This window comes from Panthera uncia (genome assembly GCF_023721935.1).
Source record: "Panthera uncia isolate 11264 chromosome D3 unlocalized genomic scaffold, Puncia_PCG_1.0 HiC_scaffold_9, whole genome shotgun sequence".
Lineage (NCBI taxonomy): Eukaryota > Metazoa > Chordata > Mammalia > Carnivora > Felidae > Panthera > Panthera uncia.
This window is the reverse complement of record NW_026057587.1, coordinates 2,529,171-2,549,711: the sequence shown is the minus strand read 5'-3', so window position 1 is coordinate 2,549,711 and position 20,541 is coordinate 2,529,171. Positions and strand designations below refer to the sequence as shown.

The 20,541-nt window shown below is 50.5% G+C and overlaps 1 protein-coding gene across 6 annotated transcripts in view; it reads right to left on the bottom strand.

Annotated features, from left to right (window-relative positions):
- The window catches only part of GLT1D1 (glycosyltransferase 1 domain containing 1), a 91,700-nt gene that overhangs the window by 18,893 nt on the left and 52,266 nt on the right, over window positions 1-20,541 (bottom strand). For all 6 annotated transcript variants that reach the window (XM_049620689.1, XM_049620688.1, XM_049620685.1 and 3 more), the window contains 4 exons: window positions 15,072-15,167; window positions 13,598-13,647; window positions 676-719; window positions 19-139 (listed from right to left, as the gene is read on the bottom strand). In XM_049620689.1, the coding sequence (XP_049476646.1) occupies window positions 19-139; window positions 676-719; window positions 13,598-13,647; window positions 15,072-15,167 (311 nt within the window). The remainder of the gene's footprint in view (window positions 1-18; window positions 140-675; window positions 720-13,597; window positions 13,648-15,071; window positions 15,168-20,541) is intronic.

Here is a 20,541-nt window from a genome sequence, read left to right as displayed (position 1 = left end):
ACTGGGGCTCGTGCTTACCTCCAGGATGGCCGCAGACATGCCCTCAGAGACTGAGCTGTTCACCACCGCGAAGCAGTTCTTGAGCGCTGCGTGTAGGTCTCCCTGGGGCATCTCTCGGATCAGCCGCACGCCCGCAGCCCTGAAACAGGAGTGGGGACGTGCTTCTGTCCCTGCGAATCGTGTGGGGAGGGGGCAGGAAGGGGGAAGGCGACAGTTTCCACCTGCCACCCTCAGGCCAAGGACAGTGGGACAGAGAGACAGGACCCAAGTCATTGGACTCATACTTGGTCCGGGTTGTTTCTTATGTGAGCAATTGTTGAAGCCTGTGTTTCTGTTTCCCCCAGGTAAGCCACGCTCTGGACAGTTCAGGTCTTTTCAGCTCTGGCCAGTGTGACCAGTGACGATTCTAAGTGTTCTTCATCCGCGTCTCCCTGAGCGAGCGAGGCTGGGCATCGCCACTACTGCGGGGATTTATTACGCTACCTGCACGGTGTCCTTCCTGTCGAGTGGGGGGAGGGAGAGCAGCTCGGACCTCCCAGGATCATCGGGACATTACAGGGGGTGATGTTCGGAAGGGCCGGGAACAGAACCTGGGCACCGAGAGTCGGGGGCAGGGGATGTACCAGCCTCCGGGTTTCCTGTCCTGCGAAATGCTTGTTCACGTCCCACACTTACCTCTTTACTCTGGCTCCCACTTCCCTTGTAAACACCGGGTCCACCTGAAAAGACACCAGGATACATTTTAGGAAGAGCCTCGGTCTCAAGAGAATTTCATGTCACGGCAACAGAGTCAGACTCAACAACTCAGGAAGGAGAAAACCAAGTCAAACGGGTTCCGCTCCTAGGTAATAGCGACGAGGGACAGAGTCGCACTGGAGACGAAGTTCAGAGAAACACACATGACCTCGTGTCTGCTGTTCAGCCTGTCACACAAAGCCTGGGGGAGTCCCAGGGACAGCCACCGAAGGTGTCGAGCAGAAGTCATCCACAGCCAGTGTGGTCTGCCGGCCACACAGCTGTCCCGTGAAGGCCTGGTAGAGTCACTGAGTGGTGGCTCTTGTCCTAAACCTTTCGGGCAGAATGAGTCGGAATCCTTGGCAGAACTAAGACAAAGGATCCAACAGAATTAACATTGTATTTTATTTCTAAAAAATAGTTTTTAATTTTATTTACTTATTTGAGAGAGCGAGAGAGGGAGAGAGAGGATCCCAAGCAGGCCCCACACTGTCAGCACAGAGCTGGATGTGGGGCTCAATCTCATGCCGGGAGATCACGACCTGAGCTGAAATCAAGAGTCAGACGCTTAACAGACTGAGCCACCCAGACGCCCCAAAGTTTTATTTTTGACACGGCATCTTCGTGGAAACGCAGGTTTAAAGCCAAGGGCATGTCCATTGGCGGATGTGTTCATACACAAATAGGTCCACCCCCACAGTGGAATATAACTCAGTCACACGAAGGGGAGAATCACGGACGCCTGTCACAACATGCGTGACCCTTAAAACAAGACATTCGGTGAAATCAGTGGTCACAAAGGGCCTCATACCATGTGATCCCATTTACATGGAATGTCCAGAATGCGGCGAATCCAAAGGGAGAGAAACCAGGTAAGCAGCTGCCAGGGACTGGTGGTGGGGGGTGGAGACAATGGGGGGATGGGTGCAGACAACGGGGAGTGGCCGCTAATAAGCATGGGGTTTCTAGTGCGGTGAGGAAAATGTTCCAGAATTAGGTAAGGGTGATGGTTGCATAACTATGTGAAGATACTAAAAACCACTGCATCACATACTTTAAGATGGTGATTTTGATGGCCTATGAATTACATCTCAAGAAAAGGTGGGGCGGCAAGTGAAACCTTAATTAGTCACACCCTCATGTCCTCGAGCCTGGAGTTTGCTCCCACTCCACGTCTGGAGGCGTTCTGTCCCCAGGGGAAGGGCCCGCACTTTGTCTGTTGTAGTCCTGCTGCGGGACATGCTGAACTGACGTACCCGTACTGTGTCGTCCCGGAAGAGAGGCCGCGTGGTTTTCAGCAAACGCATTCCCAGACGGGGAAGGGACAGGAAGAGAGGGGGTGCAGGCCAGCGGGGCTCAGATCCCCCCAGGCCCCTCAGAGCCCCCGGCCGCGCCTGCGTTCGTGCGCCTCTCCCGGCCTCAGTTTCCTCGGCCGTCGAGTGAGCGTCGGAGCAGAGCCTCAGGGTTGCAGGGAGGACCAAAGGCGTCAGTGCGGGGCCATGACCGTTAGGAACAGCAGAAGAAAGGGCTGAATGTCCTAGAAAGAGCTGCGGACGGCACCACGGCACTGGCAAGGCCTGTAAACATCGCCTCACACGCACGGTGCCCGCGACGCTGTCTCACTTCTCAACGCGCAGGACTGACAGGTGCAGAGCCAGGTGCCAGGTGCCCGGTGCCCACAGGTTGGCACCCTGCCCAGCCCTCGGAGCCCAGGCCGTGACACCGCGGGCGCACGTGACCTCTTACCCGTCGAGCTTACTCTCTGAGGGACCAGGAGAACATGAGGGGACCCCCCGGGCGGGGGGCACAGCGTGTGTTCACCCAAGTGCAGACACAACCAGCAGACCACTGTTTGCCCTTGGCCCTTCCTCCCCTGGTGTCATGAACAACGAATACACTTTTAAAATAGTTTGGGGAGCCTGGATGGCTCAGTCGGTTAAACGTCCGACTTCGGCTCAGGTCATGATCTCACAGTTCGGTGGGTTCGAGCCCCGCGTCGGGCTCTGTGCTGACAGCTCGGAGCCTGGAGCCTGCTTCAGGCTCCAGTCTCCCTCTCTCTCTGTCCCTCCCCACCGCTCAAAAAATAAACAAACATGAAAAATAACAAATATTAAGTTTCTGCCAGCGTGACATGAAATTCTGAGCACATCACCAAAGATACAGACAGATGAGGGCATAAACACATTTTACTGATATGGTGCCTGCTGGCTTGGCCCGTTACTCCCCGTGAGCTAGCAGCGAGGGCAGATTCAATTTCTAGTCTCATCCACACTTTGCCAGCAGGTGTTAGGAATTACAAAACAAGCCGGTTTAATGAATATGACAATATCCCTGTACTTTTATCATGCAAACGGAAGGAAAAAAAAAGTGTTGCTTTCCTGAAACTTTTCATTTCTTTTGGCCAGGAAGCACTGTGTGTGTGTGTGTGTGTGTGTGTGTGTGTGTGTGTGTGCATGTGTGTTGGACCCCAAGTCCTTCAAACAACCGGCATGACTTGAGATATATCCCACAAAGCTAACACAGCAAACGTGGATGCATAAGGAACACTGAGATTATTCCCAGAAAAAAAAAATCTTTTTAGAGTTTAACGTATTTGCATGGCGAACTTACAGGAACAGCACAGAGGACAGATGTACTTGGGTGTAGACACCTCAGTGAGGAGAGAGTATAAACGGGCGGAATCCACTGTGCGAGTACAATTCGGCAACACCTTTTGGTTGCCATCGACAAGCAGTTTGCTGAGAAACCCCAAACGCTTGCATGATCCAGGAAAACTTAACAGGCTTGTGTATAATTGTTATAAAATCCGGTTGCTGAACTTTCTCGCTGGGGCACTTTGACCTGCCTTCATGCTTTAAATCTCCACTTTTAGATGAAAAATTCGCACACAAATGAAAAAGGAGAAGTTGCCAATGCCTGATTTCTGCCCCTGTTTTTCCACTCATGATCACATAGTTGGGTGCCTTTTGGCCCCCTGGGTGGGGGGGGCGGAAATCTCTAGTATTCGGGACCACCGATAACAAGAGGAGAGCTTTTGTTTTCAGAACGAGCAGTTTCCCATTTTAGAGGATTCTTAAGCATGTCCTCCGTGTGTGCCGCGTGCTGGCCGTGTGTCCCTTGGCAAAGTCCCTACAGACTTTGTGGGGGTGTCACACAGGCCGGTGTCTTCCCCAAGGACAACCAGACAGGCCTCGCTCACCTCTTGGTAACCAGCAACAGCCTCGCCCTGGATGCTCAGATGTGTTCAGGAGTCCCAAGCAATTTCTGCACAGGATGTTGGGAAGTGAAGTCCCTGCATCACTTCCGGGAAGGACAGTTCTCCCTGAGCGCCCCGTGCGGGCGGGCCCGGAAGGGTGAAGCTTCTTCAGCCCCCAGCAGAGGGCACACGCTTGCAGGTGCCAGTCATTGGCGGGGCCACGGGTCCCCACGGACCCCCACGTCCCACGGGTCGGCTGGTCAACCCGCAGGCAGTAGATTCTGCAGGAACCATGGTCTAGGGGCCTCCTCACCTCCCCGCTTCCTCCCGCGGTGGAGCTCGGCCAGCCATCCGCTGGGCTGGGGGGTTAGAGACAGACGTGCGGAGGCTGCGAACACACCCCTGTTCCTAGATGGATCTTTGAAGAACAAAAACTCATACTTATGGACGATGTGTTGTTTGCTGCTGTCAGGAGTCAATATTTATTCGCCACGTACTCTGGGCCCAACCTGGCCAAGTTCTAGGCTACGTTCTACTAAGCTGCTCTTGCCGACAATGCTGTTGGTACCCCATTTTACACAAGAGGACAGTGACGCTCATAGAGCTTCTGTGATTTAACCAGGACCACTGAGCTGCACAGGTGCTGGGCCAGGAGACTGAATTCTCAAAACTGTCCTCCACTGCCTCTCTGGTATCTACTCATGGATTTGATCAAATAGTTCAGAAAAAGCCAACGTGGATTACCTATTTATTTCCCCACGATTTACCACCTGTAGCTTTCTATTTCTAACCCCCCCACCCCCACCCCCACCCCGGGATTATTGCCATTCTCACTACCAGGAATGCCACCCCTCCATCCCCAACACCTATTCAGCCCCACGGCAAAGGCACAAGCCACTTCCCTGGGAGAACTTCCCTGATCATCTACACCGGAAGCAGTGTCTCCTCCCCAACCTTCCTTCCAGCTGCTACCAAATGCAGGCCTGCCTGGTCTGGTACATGTCCGTCTTGTCCCCGTATGCACATCCATTTCCCTCCGAGGCCAGGCCCGGGTTCTTTCATACAGCTCTCTGCTTGATGATATTTGCTAAATGCACGGCTTCCCTACCCTTTCCGTCTCTCTTTTCTGATTCTCTCTGTTGAAGTGATTTTAAATAATTGAATTGCATCACAACCCTAACGTCTCTTCATGAAAAAGGAAACAGCCTAATGAAAACCTTCTTTTGGCTTTACATATTGATTTTCAAATTCGTATTTTACTTACGATAACTTTTAGTTAGAGATCCCCCGTTTTAAATTTTATTAGCATGCTCTGCCCTCATGATTAGCTATTAGAGAAAAGTAATTCATCGGGGAAAATTTTGGAAATCTGCTGGAATACCTAGCGTGTTAACTAAAATGTAGCTGAAGGTGTGAACAATAACTTTCAAGTTGGAAATACAAACTGGATGAAAGTTTTCTGGATTTATCTTCCACATCAGTTCATTTTCAAATCTCCTAGTGAAGCCAAGTGGAACAAAATGCAAGATAAAGAAACAAAGAAGGGTAGATTTTTTTTCCAGGTAATGAAAGCACATGTTATGAAATTTTAAAAAGCAAAAGCATTTCAGGCATCAAAGAAAATTCTCATTTCCTCCTTCTCCGCTTATTTATTTCTGAGCAAAATATATTGCTTCAACTCCCAGGCTTAAGGAAAATAATCTTTGATATAAGAAGTAACCGTGGGAAGTCATTAAACTGCTGTGCTCAAGCCCAGTGTTCATACCACACTCGTTATCAAAGAGCCCAGGAAATGTACCCACTCAAGAGCTTGCCACACGCTTTGCAAAAATGGTTGAACTGAGAGATCAAGGAAGCTTTACTAGAAAACCAAGGCCAGACTCAAACCATCCTGCTGCTAAGGCAGGATCCTAGTGTGTCCACACCGAAAGGAGACACTGGCATGGGGAAGTCTTTTTTCCCTCAACGTCGAACGATGCTGCCTGTGAACCAGGCACCGTACTAGAGCTCGACCGTCTGGTCCCCACAGCAGACGGTGAGGCAGGCAGCACTTTCTGGGTCATACCCACCTCACAGATGGGGAATCTGAGGCACCGAGCGCACCGATCATGAGCTGACTCCAGAGTCTGTGAATGTAGCCGCCGTACTACACGGCCATGCAGAACTTCCCTGTCCGCGACACAGACGATGCCCTTTGGTCCAAGGGTGTTAACTCACCCGCCAGTGGTTAGCAGCAAATGTGTGATTCTGTAGATTCCGTATGGGACTGAGAGCCAGCTTTCTAGAATGTGCTTGCTAACAACTGCCACAAACATAAACATATGCGTGGCATCTACAGGATAAAACGTACACAACATCGCTGATTTTTTTTCCAGCGACCTAAGAACACGCACGCCATTTTCTAAACAGATGCTAGAGTCGATAAATGCTAATCGAAAGGCAGAGCCACGATATTCGGAAGAGCGGTGTGGCACCTGCCCTCTGGGCTGGGCCGCGGGAAGCGGCAGGAGCCCGTGTGAATGCCCGGCAGCCCCTGGCTCTCCTTTGCTGACACGCCCCCAGCCCCTAATTATCTGTGGGCTTCTGTCTGCATTGAACTACGTGCTCCATGAGGGCGGGGGGCACGTCTGCGCTATTCACTGGGACACGTCCACATGCCCACAACACGGTGGCCCTCGGTAAGTATTTCTTGAAGGATTGCCTAGGGGAGTCAGGTTTTATATGTGTAAACATACGTGCACACACACACATACATACACACACATAAACACACACACACATATCGTCCATGAAAATGAGCGATGAAATAAATAAAAATAACCAAGTCTCCTCTTGACGCTTTGCCCACGAGCTCTGTCATACAGTGACACGTCCTAAAGGATGACACAGCAAGGGACACACTGTAGCTTCGCCAATAAGCACAATTGTCACCGCTCAGGGGCATTCTTTCCATTTCCCTGAAGGAAAAGCCCTGAATAAATGCTAGGGACCAAAGGGAGTGGCTGTATTATTCCCATCAATTGACCTATAAAAGTATTCACTTTTGGGGCGCCAGGGCGGCTCAGTCAGTTAAGTGTCTGACTTCGACTCAGGTCACAATCTCACGGTTCGTGAGTTCGAGCCCTGCGTCGGGCTGTGTGTTGACAGCTCGGAGCCTGGAGCCTGCTTCGGATTCTGTGTCTCCCTCTCTCTCTGCCCCTCCCCTGCTTGTGCTGTCTCTCTCTCTCTCTCTCTCTCTCTCTAAGATAAACATTAAAAAAATTTTCAAAATGGGGCACCTGGGTGGCTCAGTTAGGCACTCGACTTCGGCTCAGGTCATGATCTCACGGTCCGTGAGTTCGAGCCCCGCGTCGGGCTCTGTACTGACGGCTCAGAGCCTGAATGAACCCTGCTTCGGACTCTGTGTCCCCCTCTCTCTCTGCCCCTCCCCTGCTCATGCTCTGTCTCTCTCTGTCTCTCAAAAATAAATAAATATTAAAAAAATTTTTTTAAGTATCCACTTGTGTCCAATCGTTAAAACAAACAGGGAAACCACACATGCCGCGAGCATCTGTTTTTTCTGTGACTCTTCAGCGTCCCCTCTTCTGCCAGAGTCTACCTTCCTTTGGGCTTTTCCTCGTCTCCTCCCCATGGACATGGTTGCTCAAAGTAGAATCAACTGGGTGCCTGGTCCTCTTCTTGCAAAAGGGTGGGACGTAACCCAAGCTGGAACTCAGACCTTGAACAGAAGGATCCAGAGACTGAAAAGTGGATAGAGCTCATTTTTGTCCCCCTCTCCCGTGGGGCGCCTTGCATGGAACGTCCCCGACTAAGACTCCCCTGGCTTCTGGAGCTTCCGGGCTCTTGCAGAAACCCAAGCCCGGTCTCCAGCCTCCCAACACTTCTCTTGGTGACTCTTGTCATCTTCTGGTAAGTTGCATTTGCTGGGGTTGGTCTGACGCTTGCAGCCGAGGGGCACTGGCTGGGCAGCACTTTCTTCTGCCCTGGGGTCTCCCTGTGGCCGAGCTCCGTGCAGACAGGATGAGAGGAGCCACTGCTGCCCGTACCTCACTAATTCCCTAATACCAGATGGCGCACTGTTCGAGACAGCTCGGCTAACCAAGTCAATGTGCTTTTATGCTGAGAGGCCCTGCATAGGACCTGGAAAAGCCACAGCCCTCCCAAAGTGTGTACTCCGTACCTAAAGAGTTTATTCAGCCTCTGAGGTTGGCGGTTAACAAAGGAGGGGACGGAGTGAGGAGGACCGGACTCACATCAGACGCCAAAAATAACGGTAATGTTCGGGGTGGTCGATCTCACACATGACACAGCCGTTGAAGCGTGGGTTTCGGTGTGTCCCGAGGTTTGACTCTGACCCACTTCTCAACTCCATTAACCCACTGATGTCGCAGCAAGGACTCAAATTCAAGTGCAAAGTTGGAGTCCCCTCCTCGTGCTCCCAAGTGATGTTGGGTTGAATCCTTGGCGGTGAAAGCTGACAGATGTTTGGAAATCTTGTAACGACGAAGGGAGAGCTGGTTTCCACGGAGCCGTCAGGTCCCCACAGAGCCAGGCCTGCATCTGGGGCCTTGGAGGGCGCATATGTTTAGCGGGACTCTCACTCACCCACGCCAGCCAGCATGGCCAAGTCGGTGATGTTCACACTTCAGATTGGGAAGCAAATCATGAAATCGATTTTGGGGTAAAAACAAGCTTTTTAAAAGTGACATGGAAGAGAGCAGTGAAGAGTGGGGTAGAGCAGTCTTTTAGAAAGGACCGGAGAGGGGCGCCTGGGTGGCGCAGTCGGTTAAGCGTCCGACTTCAGCCAGGTCACGATCTCGCGGTCCGTGAGTTCGAGCCCTGCGTCAGGCTCTGGGCTGATGGCTCAGAGCCTGGAGCCTGTTTCCGATTCTGTGTCTCCCTCTCTCTCTGACCCTCCCCCGTTCATGCTCTGTCTCTCTCTGTCCCAAAAATAAAATAAAAAAATTAGAAAAAAAAAAAAAAAAAGAAAGGACCGGAGAACAGAACTGAATGAAGCCGTAGAAGCCTTTGTCTAGTAAAGCTGGTTTCTGGTGCATGTGCCCCCGTGCGTGTGCGTGTTCCTACGTGTGTGTGCATTTGCACACACGTGAGCAGGGCACCACGTACCGTGTGCTGGGTTGGTTCCTGCCCATGCCAGCCACATATGCACACACACATCTCAACTCTCTCTAGAATCATCTCCCCTGATAACTTGAAACTGACCATGCTAGAAGCTTCTATACCGTGGGAATAGGCCAGTCGGGCTTCCAGACAATAGGGCTCCCCTGTCCTGCTCCCCAGGAGAACTAGCTGTTGAGCACTTACCAGCATCCCCGCCCCCCGTTTTGGTCACGAAGCAAACAAACAAGACGCTAGCCACGTGAGTCACTGAAGGATCTGAGATGTGTGTCTCGATAGATCAGTTTTGTGTCTTTTGTGGGACACAGGGAATCAAGAAGACAGGTTGTCTGCACGAATCTGTGACTCGTTGGGTTCAACGCGGCCTTATTTAGAAGCTCAAGTTATTCTGTCTGCTCGGTGACACATCAGGGTTTTGTCGGTGACTTTCGTTGTCCCTTAGATTTGATAACGACATTTTATGAACAGGGATATGTTGCTGTGGCCTCAGTGTTGTGTCCCCGCCCCCCAAATTCATACATTGAAATCCTGGCTCTCAAAGACAAAGGTGTCAGGAGGTGAGGTCTTTGGGAGGTGAGTGGGTCAAGGCGGTGGAGCCCTCGGGAACAGGATCCGTCTTACCCAGAGGGATCAGGTCTCGCAAATGACCCCGGAGATCGTCCTTGTCCCCTTCCCTGACGTGAGGACACAGGGAGAAAGTGGCCGCACCAGAACCTGACCGTGCTGGCACCTTCCTCTCAAGCTTCCAGCCTCCACGACCGTGAGAAATACTTTTCTGTGGCTGGTTCGCCATCGCGCCGGTGGGATTCTGTCGCAGCCGCCCAAAGGGACCAAGACACGTACAACTGGCGAGACCCCAAGCCTTCGCTTCTGCATGCAGGCCCTCTCCAGGGCGCGGTGCTGCGTTACCCTAAGCGGACTCGGGCCTGGAAGACGTGGTCTCCCTCGGCGGTGCAGGAGGCGGGCGAACCCTAGCGGAGCTCCAGGTTGCCGTGCTGGCTCCTGCTTTTGCTGAGCAGCAAACGTGCACCCAGTGGATGTGCTTCCCCATTTCCTGCGGGGAAGGGCCTTGTGGAAACGGTGCTTTAGAATCCTGAGTCATTTATGGCCAGTGACTCTCAGGTCATAACCCTTCACCGAGGGTCCCCGGACCCCTCCTGAAGCGCCCCTTCCCGGGCTCCCCTCTCCCGTCGCCACTTTGGGTTCCGAGCTGCACGCAAGCAGAGGAGTGTGTGGGCTATCAGTGCACCAGATGGTCCTCAGGGCCCCAGTAGGTGGTCCAGTCGGCGGGGCCTCGTCTTGGATCTGCATTCGTTAAGCAAGGGCCTGTCCTCAGGTGTCGTGGGCTTATCAGGCTAGCTTGGAAAGAGCGAGGAGGGGCCCCTGGAGCTTATGGAATCAAGAAGGCTTCTGGCGACATGCTCTCCAGCATCACCTCGGCCCAGCTTCACCTCACCAGGCTCCACACCACCACGGGGCCCCTCATCCTGGAACATCGGGTCCAATCAGCTCATCACGAGGCGTTGTCGTCACAGCCTTCGGCAAAGCCACTTGTCACCTCCTTCCAGGAGTTAAAGAAATAAAAAGAAACTACAAGGGGCGAGTTGTAGGGCCTCTGTGCGTGTATGTGTGTGTACACATGGGTGTGTTTAGTTACTTCCCAGCACCTGCTTAAAAATAGACACTTTGCACGCCCATTTCCAGGCGGCCGTGTGGACCCGCGGCTCCTCTGGGGAGTCCAGAGAGGGCCTGCAGGTCTGGGCACAAAAACGTGCAGCTGAACCACTGTCCCCTCGGTCCCCCGCCCTGCTGTCCGACCTCCTGCCCGAGCCCACAAGTTTCCCTGCGCTGAAATTAGGGGGGGAGAGACACATTTCTGGACGTGCACTGTTCTTTCAGAAGTAGGCAGGCAAAAGTTAGAGGAAAGGGATGTGTTCCGAAGGCAAATGGTAGAAAAGACATCTTTCCTCTGGGAAGTAAGAAATAGCGGTTGACTGTTCAGTACACACAACAAAATAATGGCCGTGTCTCTCCTGAAAGGCTTTGGATTGAGAAGCCTCGAGAACGTAGGGGCACTGCGACCCTCACCTGGAGGCAACGGGGCTCGAGGGGAGGGTCGCGGGGGGGGGGGGGGGGGTGGGGGGTGCAGGAAAGGACCATGCCCCCCTCCCCCCGCCACACACACAGCAGCTCCTGTGTCTCCTGGTCACTACTTTCCTGGGAAGGGGTCTCTGTCATGCACTGGGTGCTTCACGTGTGATTCCAAGAGGGCCACCTCCGGACAGGTTTCCTTCCAGGAAACACGGCACAGGAAGGGTCTGCTGGAGGAGTCGGGTCGTCTTCTGTTCAGTGCTGGCAAACGTTTCTGCTCACCAAGCCTTCTTCCCCACGTTTCTTCCACCCCGGACGCGAGCACTTTATAACAACTGTTCCCCCAACTTCGGCCACTTGTGTGCATTTTCATAATTTGTCCTATCTGCAAACCATCTGTACTGCTGCTGATTTAATACCTTTTTTGAAGCCAATTCCATTTATTTTTAAAGAAAGTGTTCATAGTTGGAAAGCCAGGATCATGCGCCATAAATAGAATGTAGCCATGAAAATGGAAACAGTGGAAAACAAAAGCCACATCGTTAAATTCTGTCTGAGCCTGAGGCCTTCTCTCTTGGTGAGCAAGGATTTTAGCATCAAACTAAAACTTCCTCTTCCAAGTACACTCTTCAAACAGAAGGGTGGAAAGAGAATTAAAATAATCATCATAATAAGGGTGCCTGGGTGGCTCAGTTCGTTAAGGATCTGATTTGGGCTCAGGTCATGATCTTGTGGTTCATGAGTTCGAGCCCTGCATCAGGCTCTGTGCTGACAGCTCAGAGCCTGGAGCTGCTTCAGGTTCTGTGTCTCCCTCTCTCTCTTCCCCACTCCCACTCTGTCTCTCTCTCTCTTTCAAAAATAAATAAACATTAAAAAAAATTTTTTAGGGGTGCCTGCGTGGCTCAGTCGGTTGAGCGTCCGACTTCAGCTCAGGTCATGATCTCGCAGCTTGTGGGTTCAGGCCCCGCGTCGGGCTCTGTGCTGACAGCTCGGAGCCTGGAGCCTGCTTTGGATTCTGTGTCTCCCTTTCTCTCTGCCCCTAACCCACTCGAATTCTGTCTCTGCCTCTCTCAAAAATAAATAAACATGAAAAAAATTAAAAAAACATTTTTTAAAATCATAATAAACAACTCTGCCACTAGGGGACTTACCATTAATTAGTCACTGGGTATAATCTTGTTGCCACTGACGGGCTGGCACTGAGCAGCCGTATACGCGCGTGTAACGTGCATATGCAGGTGTACCTATGAGTGTGAGTACATGTCCCACCAAACACGTGGAGGGATTACGGGGCCATTCATTTTCCATGTTGCAGATTCTAGCCCTTGATACATTTATTAGGTTAAGTAGCCTTTTTCCAGGTAGACGGGTTGTTTTCCCAAAGTCCTCGAGACAAGTGTGTGTCCCCCACCACGTGCCTTGTGGGTCCCCAGGGAGCCAGAAAACCTACAGCGGGGACACTGCAAGACAGATAGGACTCGGAGTCGTGTGGGAATCCACACTCAATGAGGTTCTCTCATTGAGAACCTCAATGAGGTTGAGGGCGCCCCCTTTATAGGCGCCCTTTATAGGGCGCCCCCGTCGTATAAAGTGGGGGAACACGGCGAGGTCACAAGCTCAGCTAAACCCAGGATGGTAGACAGGACAAACGTTGTGGGCGATGCTGTTCCCAAGGCAGGTGCCGTCTGCTGCCCCCCCGGAGGACAGGAGCTGCTCCTACAGTGTCACACCCCTGCCGGCTGGAAACACCAAGTGTGCTTCGTTTTCCAAGCTGCTTGGAGGAAATCAAGGTTCGTTCTCAAGACATGTGTCCCCCCAGAGTCTCCGAATCCTGAGCACTCAGACCTGCGTGTGGAACAGAGCAGCACCTGCTTGACCTGCGTCCCCGTCCAGGGGACAAGCGGATACCCCAGAGGCCCGTGGAACGAGAGGCAGGGTCCCCCGGGCCTTCCACCTGCCTGCACTCCCTGGACAACGGCCACCAGCATCTCCCCGGGCCGAGTGGCTTTCTCGTGCTTACAGACAGCCGTTTTCCAAGCCACTTGGCTCCTACATGTGAGTCAGCCAATTAATCTGCTGCTCGGCTGAAGAAATAGCTCTGTGTTCGTTTGTCGTGCAGTTTCAGGGGCTTTCAGAGACCATGAGGGCCACACATGAGGCGTGCCTATGCACCGGCTTAGACTTTCTCTTCACGGGACTTTCTCCTTACGTGACTCCTCTGTGTTTCTGTACAAACCTAGCCTTTGTAGCAATAAACTAGCCGTAAAGATTTACAAAGCCTCATAATCTTGGTGTGGTTTTCATTTCTAAAAAGGCAGACTCTAGTTATTTAAAAAGGAAGAAATTTGGCTAGAAAAGGAACGTCGGCTACTTTTGGGAAATCTGTAGAAAGAAGCAAGCAGGGATGAGGGCCATGTGTATGGCACATCAACTTACTTCAGGACCCACGATCACCATGTAAACATTAGGCTCTTCTCGATGCCATTCTTGGGAAGAAAAAGAGAAAAAAAATAACGTTAATGGTTTTATGTCACAGCTGAAAACATTATTAAATTTAACATTAAGTTCGTGATAATACGAGTTATTTCATACTATTTGGCTCTCGTTCATACAGTCAAATTATATGTAAAATAAAACCCTGGATTGTGAGTAACTTGTTCTGCATGTGTTCCACAAAACGAGCAAACATTTCTAATAAATTTTAACTTGATCAGTGAGCGATGTCTTGCAATACGAGTCATACATGATGTGCGATGTCACATGATCACAGCTGAGCCAATGGTTCTCTCTCTCTTTCTCTGCAGGATTGTGGGTGATTATCTCCCACACTCGGTCTCAGGCTGTGGTGTCTGGCAGAAATCAGTGATTTTTCAGAATGTTAGAAGGTGCCCACAACTGGCACTGGTGGGTTTTCTGTCACCTCAAAGCACCTGTGGACAGTCCTTTCCTTTTCCATCTAAGACTGAGCTTAGGAATGCTTTGCTTCTTTGCAGGTCAGGCTGCCTGCGGATATAGACCCGTTCCTCTGCCACCTTATTGCCAGTTACATTAAATACAGAATATGACAAGAGTTTGTTAATAAAGTCAACATCCGTGTGAGCATATGTAATGGCCCCCATGCAGAAAAAGGTTCCATGGAGCCAGTAGATAGCAGTGATTCCGTGAGTGATTGTGAAAGTCGTCCTACAAAATAACCCTCCACTCTCGTCTCCCTCACACCAGCCACGAAGGTTTTCAAAAGTAAGTTCAGGTTAATTTGTTTATTTTTCTCTATGCTTTGTATTTTCTTTATGATTTTGTGTTATATTACAGTATTGTAATCATTTTTATATGAATATGTTTGGGTTGTGTAACGAATCATCTGAGTGTCCATTATTCCTTATGGGGAAATTTGCTCTGATAGACAAGTGCTTCGGATTACAAGCATGTTTCTGGAACGAATTATGCTCTCAAACCAAGGCTTTCCTGTATTTGAAATGTAAATGTTGAATACCTTATGCTTTTACGTAAAATGCTCCCTTTTGGAACGTTATGCACTGTCCAGATCTCCCACCGACTGGAACACCAGGAGTAATCACTGAGCAAACCAGCATGGAATTTGGGATGCACCAAAGCATTTAACTCAAGCTATGCAACAAAAGTCCAAATGCGTCGTACAAACTGACGTGTGTAAAATATTTTTGGATTCATGTACATTATTCTTGCAATTATTCACTATTTTTGTTATTTCCTCAGACGCCAAGGGCACCAGAGGTCACTATGCAGCGTGGTTCCATTTCTGGTTGTTTCAGAGTAACCATCGAGAAGCCGTTCTGCTCGTGTGGAAACACAGAGACAGCAAAACTCAAAACCCTAAAGACAGAAACGCAAAGGCCAGACCCCCAAACAGAGCTCCATAAACCAGATGTACCTGAGAACGCGTCCACCAGATAGAGAGGGTCCTTCACTTGTCTCAGCCCACACACCAGGAGGAAGATGTGTAAATTATCGGCACTTTGGTTAATCCCTGCAACAGAGGAGTTGAGATGTTTTCAGAGAAGAGAGGGCGGCTTGATTCCATGAGGGTAGAGCTCAGAAGCCACGGGGCCCTGACCTCTAACCTTCACACAACACGGCGGGGAATAGTTTGTCCTGGTGGGAAAGCTGAGCGGAGCTCAGCCCAGTAAACACAACTCCTCTATGCAGTGAGAAGGGGCAATTATTACAGAAATGTGGCCCTGGAAAATATCTGGAGACAATGCCAGTAAGATGCGGTTTTCTTTTTTTTTCAACGTTTTTTATTTATTTTTGGGACAGAGAGAGAGACAGAGCATGAACGGGGGAGGGGCAGAGAGAGAGGGAGACACAGAATCTGAAACAGGCTCCAGGCTCCGAGCCATCAGCCCAGAGCCTGACGCGGGGCTCGAACTCACAGACCGCAAGATCGTGACCTGGCTGAAGTCGGACGCTTAACCGACTGCGCCACCCAGGCGCCCCAAGATGCGGTTTTCTATAGTCATATGCTCTCGGGTCCGCACATGTACACATAGGTTCCCACACTGAACGCGGATGTGCCCACAGATCCATAATATAAAGGGGTTAGGTCTCAGCGTGGCCCCTCTCCTGGAGAGCCAAAACCCGCTTCTTCACCCCTCTGCTCTGGGCTGGCTTGGTGACAGCATCGACCAGCAGAGCCCAGGGGAAGGACAGGGAGTGACTTCCGAGTCACAGCCGTGGGAGGCGCGTGCATCAGTCTCGCTTGCCCACTGGAGCATCACTACCTTCCGATCTGGCCTCCTCAATAACGAGGCTCTGCGGCCAGACACCCCACCACCCCCGCTCGGGGAGGCCACACGCAGGACTGGTGGGCCTCAGCCCACTGCAAAGGGAGTGTGAGCCCAGCCGCAGGCAGGTGAAGCCAGCAGGTGCCGCTCCCCAGGCCTGGGCCGAGCTGCCAGCCGCTCCGCCGTGAGAGACCAGCTGGTTTCTGAAGCCCCTTAATGTTGAGGTGTGCTGATATGGGGCCGCAGGTAAGTGACTCACTAGAAATTACCCGTATAATTAGTGCAAGCTGACCTATGACTTCATCATTTCCACACATATGACTGGACGTAAAATCACGAGGTGGGGGGGTTCTCATTCATGCATTTCATTTCCCCCATGACTTAATACAAAAAGTTTCAGTTACTCTGTGCTTTTGCAGACCTTGGACAGTAATATAATCGGGGTGACTGTGAGAAGACACAATGATGCCACCTTCGCACAATCACAAACGCTGGAGAATCACAACACTCATGTGTGACCAAGTCTCAGGAAACTCTCTACTGAGAGGGTAAGGTTGGGGTGTACCTCTGAGAAAACCCTTCAAAATACATCACAGTCTTTAAAGTAACTGTTGACAATTGCACTGATGTATGTTGCATTTGTAAAATATTTCCCCAATATCCTGAGTACCCTGAGACTAAGCTTAGAAATACAAAGCTTAGGGGCACCTGGGTGGCTCAGTAGGTTAAGCGTCTGACTTTGGCTCAGATCATGTTCTCATGGTCTGTGAGTTCAAGCCCCACGTTGGGCTCTGCGTTGACAGCTCAGAGCCCGGAGCCTGCTTCAATTCTCTGTCTCCCTCTCTCTCTGCCCCACCCCCACTCATGCTCTGTCTCTGAAAAATGAATAAACCTTAAAAAATTAAAAAAAAATACAAAGTTTAGTATTTGTTTGACCAAAAGTTGAAGCTAGAAACTATGTGCAGAATCTGAATTCAAGAGTGGAGGGGTTTGAGGCCAGGACACAAGCTCTTCCCTTTAGTAAATAATGAAGTTGACAAATACCTTTAAGGACAGGAAGGTCAGGTGTGAGAAAGATAAATCACATCACTAGGCCAGAACCTCAATGAACACTGAAGCCAGAGAGTGAACGTGCGGTGAGGACAAAAATGACAAGTGCCTTCATGGAAATTATTTATTAATTACAACAGAAAGGTAACAGCTGTACAAGGAGAAACTCAGGGGACACCCACTTAACTAGGGGAGGAAGCCTTAGCCCAGGGCACAAGGTATGTGCGCTCACACACACACACACACACACACACACAAACATGCACTCAGTTTATATTTTTAAAAAATCCCCAGTGAGGGAGAAACTGATGTGATGTGTCTCCACATGTGGTCCACTGGACAGGGCGCGACATCATGGGCATCATCATCATGATGTACATGGAATATCTATTCAATTACAGGATAAGAAGAAGGAGAAGGAGAAGAGAGGAAGGAGGGGGGGGAGGGGGGGGGAGGGGGAGGAAGAGGAGGAAGAGGAGGAGGAGGAGGAGAGGAGAAGACAGAAGGAGCATGGAGTGCCCACATGGGGGAAATCAGAGAACCCGTGTTACTGAACCGAGGAAAGGAACAATGCCGAAGCGAACACGGCAAGACGGCGCCCAGAGACGGCAGCCAAAGCGGCAGTATTCTAAGGACTTATGTGACGTCTTGGTACAAAGACTCCACTCTCTTCTGTATTTTTGCGGTGCGGCAAGCACAAATGTGGAAACCTGCTGTGTTCCTCTGTTGGGATGTGACACACGTTAGCTACCGGAACAGCAGGCTCGGGAGCTGTGCTCGCCTTCTGCTCAGAGGTCCCACCTGCCCCAACCCCAGATGCCTGGGGAGCCGACCTTGAGGGAGAGCAACGCACGATTTACAACACTGATCTTCAAAACGTTCCACGACTTATGGTAAGATATACATACCGTACTGAGACCTCATACACATGATACAGCTTGTATATGCACACAGTTCCAAACAATATTAGCCTTATCACATACAAGGAACTCTGATGGAAGTATTCCTTTCATCTCATTTCAAGTTTTAAACGTGCTGGCCCCCAACTCGCTCACTGATTTTGAGGGCCCCGACCCACCAGACCCTGGAGGGACACGGTGCTAGCCTAATATTCTCTTGCCTCTCTCCTCATCTCCTTCCCGGGTTGAGATTAAATGTCATGAGACTTTAGGAAACGAAGTTAGCCGACGGCAGGACAAAGGACTAAATGCTCTGCTTTATTCTAGGACTTCCAAGATTTTTAAAAATAAAATGCAGATGCAGCTTTTGGGTTTGAACAGCTTCTGTGCACTTCTCACACACAACGGTAGCATTGTCAAAGACATAAAGATAACAGCTGGAAAAGCATGATCAAACAAGCATGTGCCGAAGCAGCACACAGAAGCACAGACTCCCCTTGTGTCCCTGGCCGGGGTTACGGGCACGTACGGTGGCCATTCTTAGATTTCAAAACAGAATTAAAAGAAATTGGCCCGTGGACATCTGGAAGTAATGCAGACGCCTAGGCAACGTTTTAGTGGATTTCATTTCTTCCTTTTAACTCCACACTTAGTTTTCTTCCCTTTGTTTTTCTATGAGCAACCACGTTTACCGTGACTCAAGGTCTGAACTCATCCCTCACAAATGCACGATTTACACGTCCGTCCTTCCGATGTTACCATTTCCTGGAGAGTGGTATTTTTGTCTCCAAAACAGAGTGAGTCGCTCTCGTGGTCTGGCACCGTATGGGCCCCGGCAGGCTAGGTGCCAGTCCCACTGCCCAGCCCCCCGGTGATTCGTCAGATGACTCCACAACACAAACCCAGTCCACAGTGAGCCACGTTCTCTGCTGTCTTCTGTGTATTTTTCTCATGGGTTATTATAAGGAGAAAAGAATCCAAGAACTTCAGTTGAGTGCATGAGACATGGTGAATGTTAGCTGAAAAATCTGATTTGGAGGCTGTGGATATATTGCGGGATCTGGTAACGTGAATTCTCCATATGAAACACAGGAAAATAGAAGTATAGTTTACAAAAGGAGAGAGGCAGAAAATGAAATAAACAAATTAGCAATAGAAATTGAGTAAAACGGGAAACAGAACACTGGGAAGGTACGGTCAAATTTAAGGTTTCATACTTTTGGGGTTTGATGACCAACAAAGAATCACTAACTTTCGATGTGTCGGTCATTGCCATCGAGAAGCAAGAATCATCCATCACTGAACCATAACAATGTTTAAGTTGTACCTGCAAATGCACAAACTCCAAGGTAACCAACCTGAGGTCTGTGCTTTTATTTCCTGATCAGGATAACTATTGTAAATATGTGAAAAAATTCTACTTTAATCTTTTTTTTTTTTACATTTATTTATTTTTAATAGAGAGAGACAGAGCACAAGTGGGGGAGGGGCAGAGAGAGAAGGAGACACAGAATCCAAAGCAGGCTCCAGGCTCTGAGCCATCAGCACGGAGCCCGACGCAAGGTTCAAACTCACAAACTAGGAGATCATGACCTGAGCCAAAGTCGGACGCTTAACCGACTGAGCCACCCAGGCGCCCTTCTACTTTAGTCTTTATTTTTTCCTAGTTGATCTGTTGGAAAATGGAATCTGGTTAGCATAAAAGCAATGTTTTGGACTCAAAAGATTCAGTAATTTGAAACTTAGGACTTGGAGAGAGAACTGAGTATTTTTGGCAAAACCTATGTCATACCCTGAGGAAGGATGCGTCATCAAATCGACATCAGATACTGAGGAAACAGACCCTACACTTTGGTGACTAATCGAGTACCCCCCTGTGGGTCTGGGCTGCTAACCAAGGCCCTTCCCCACCCCCTCCCCTTGATCGCAAGGTTACACAGTTCACAAGGATTCTGAGGGTGAGTATTTGATCACTAACATTCTGTGTCCAATTCACCGTCTCTTCTGTCTTTGATGTCTGAAGCTCAAAGCAGAAGTGACAAATCACCATCACGGGCTGTGGAGGCAAGGGTACGATCGAGGATGGGTGGGAAAGGCAGTCTCTCTCCAGAGTCACCTGCGACAAAGATAAACGGCTCCACAAATGAGATTGGACGCCTGGTCACCAAACCCGGAGACGCCGATGAATTCCGCATCCACCCTTGGGCCAAGATCCGACAGAGCCGGCTGCCACGACCCCAGCGAGCTCGCCTCTGCCGTGTATCCTGGACACAGTTACAGCGTGTAGTTGTCCACGTCGAGACGGAGCCGCCAAGCGGGTCTCTGGGGGAAGGGCCGTCTTGAGGCGTCTTGAATGTCTCCCGGCTGTTCCGTTAATCACTCGGTAGGAAGACCGGTGAAACGATGAGCCATGAGACTCTGGGCTTGATGAGAAATCTCTCCCCCATTGGGAATTATGACTCTTAGGCACACCACAACGGGCGTCCCGTGAGATATGGACGATGAAGTCACTGCACAAGAGGCGATTTCAAACGGGCGCACCGGTTCTGAATAATGGCCCACACCTGCTGGTGTGACAGAGCAGCGGGACAGCGAGGGTTCACTCGCGAGGCAGAGGACGGCCCTGCTGCTGGCCCTGAGGCTGATGGATGCACTTCAAAACCGTTTC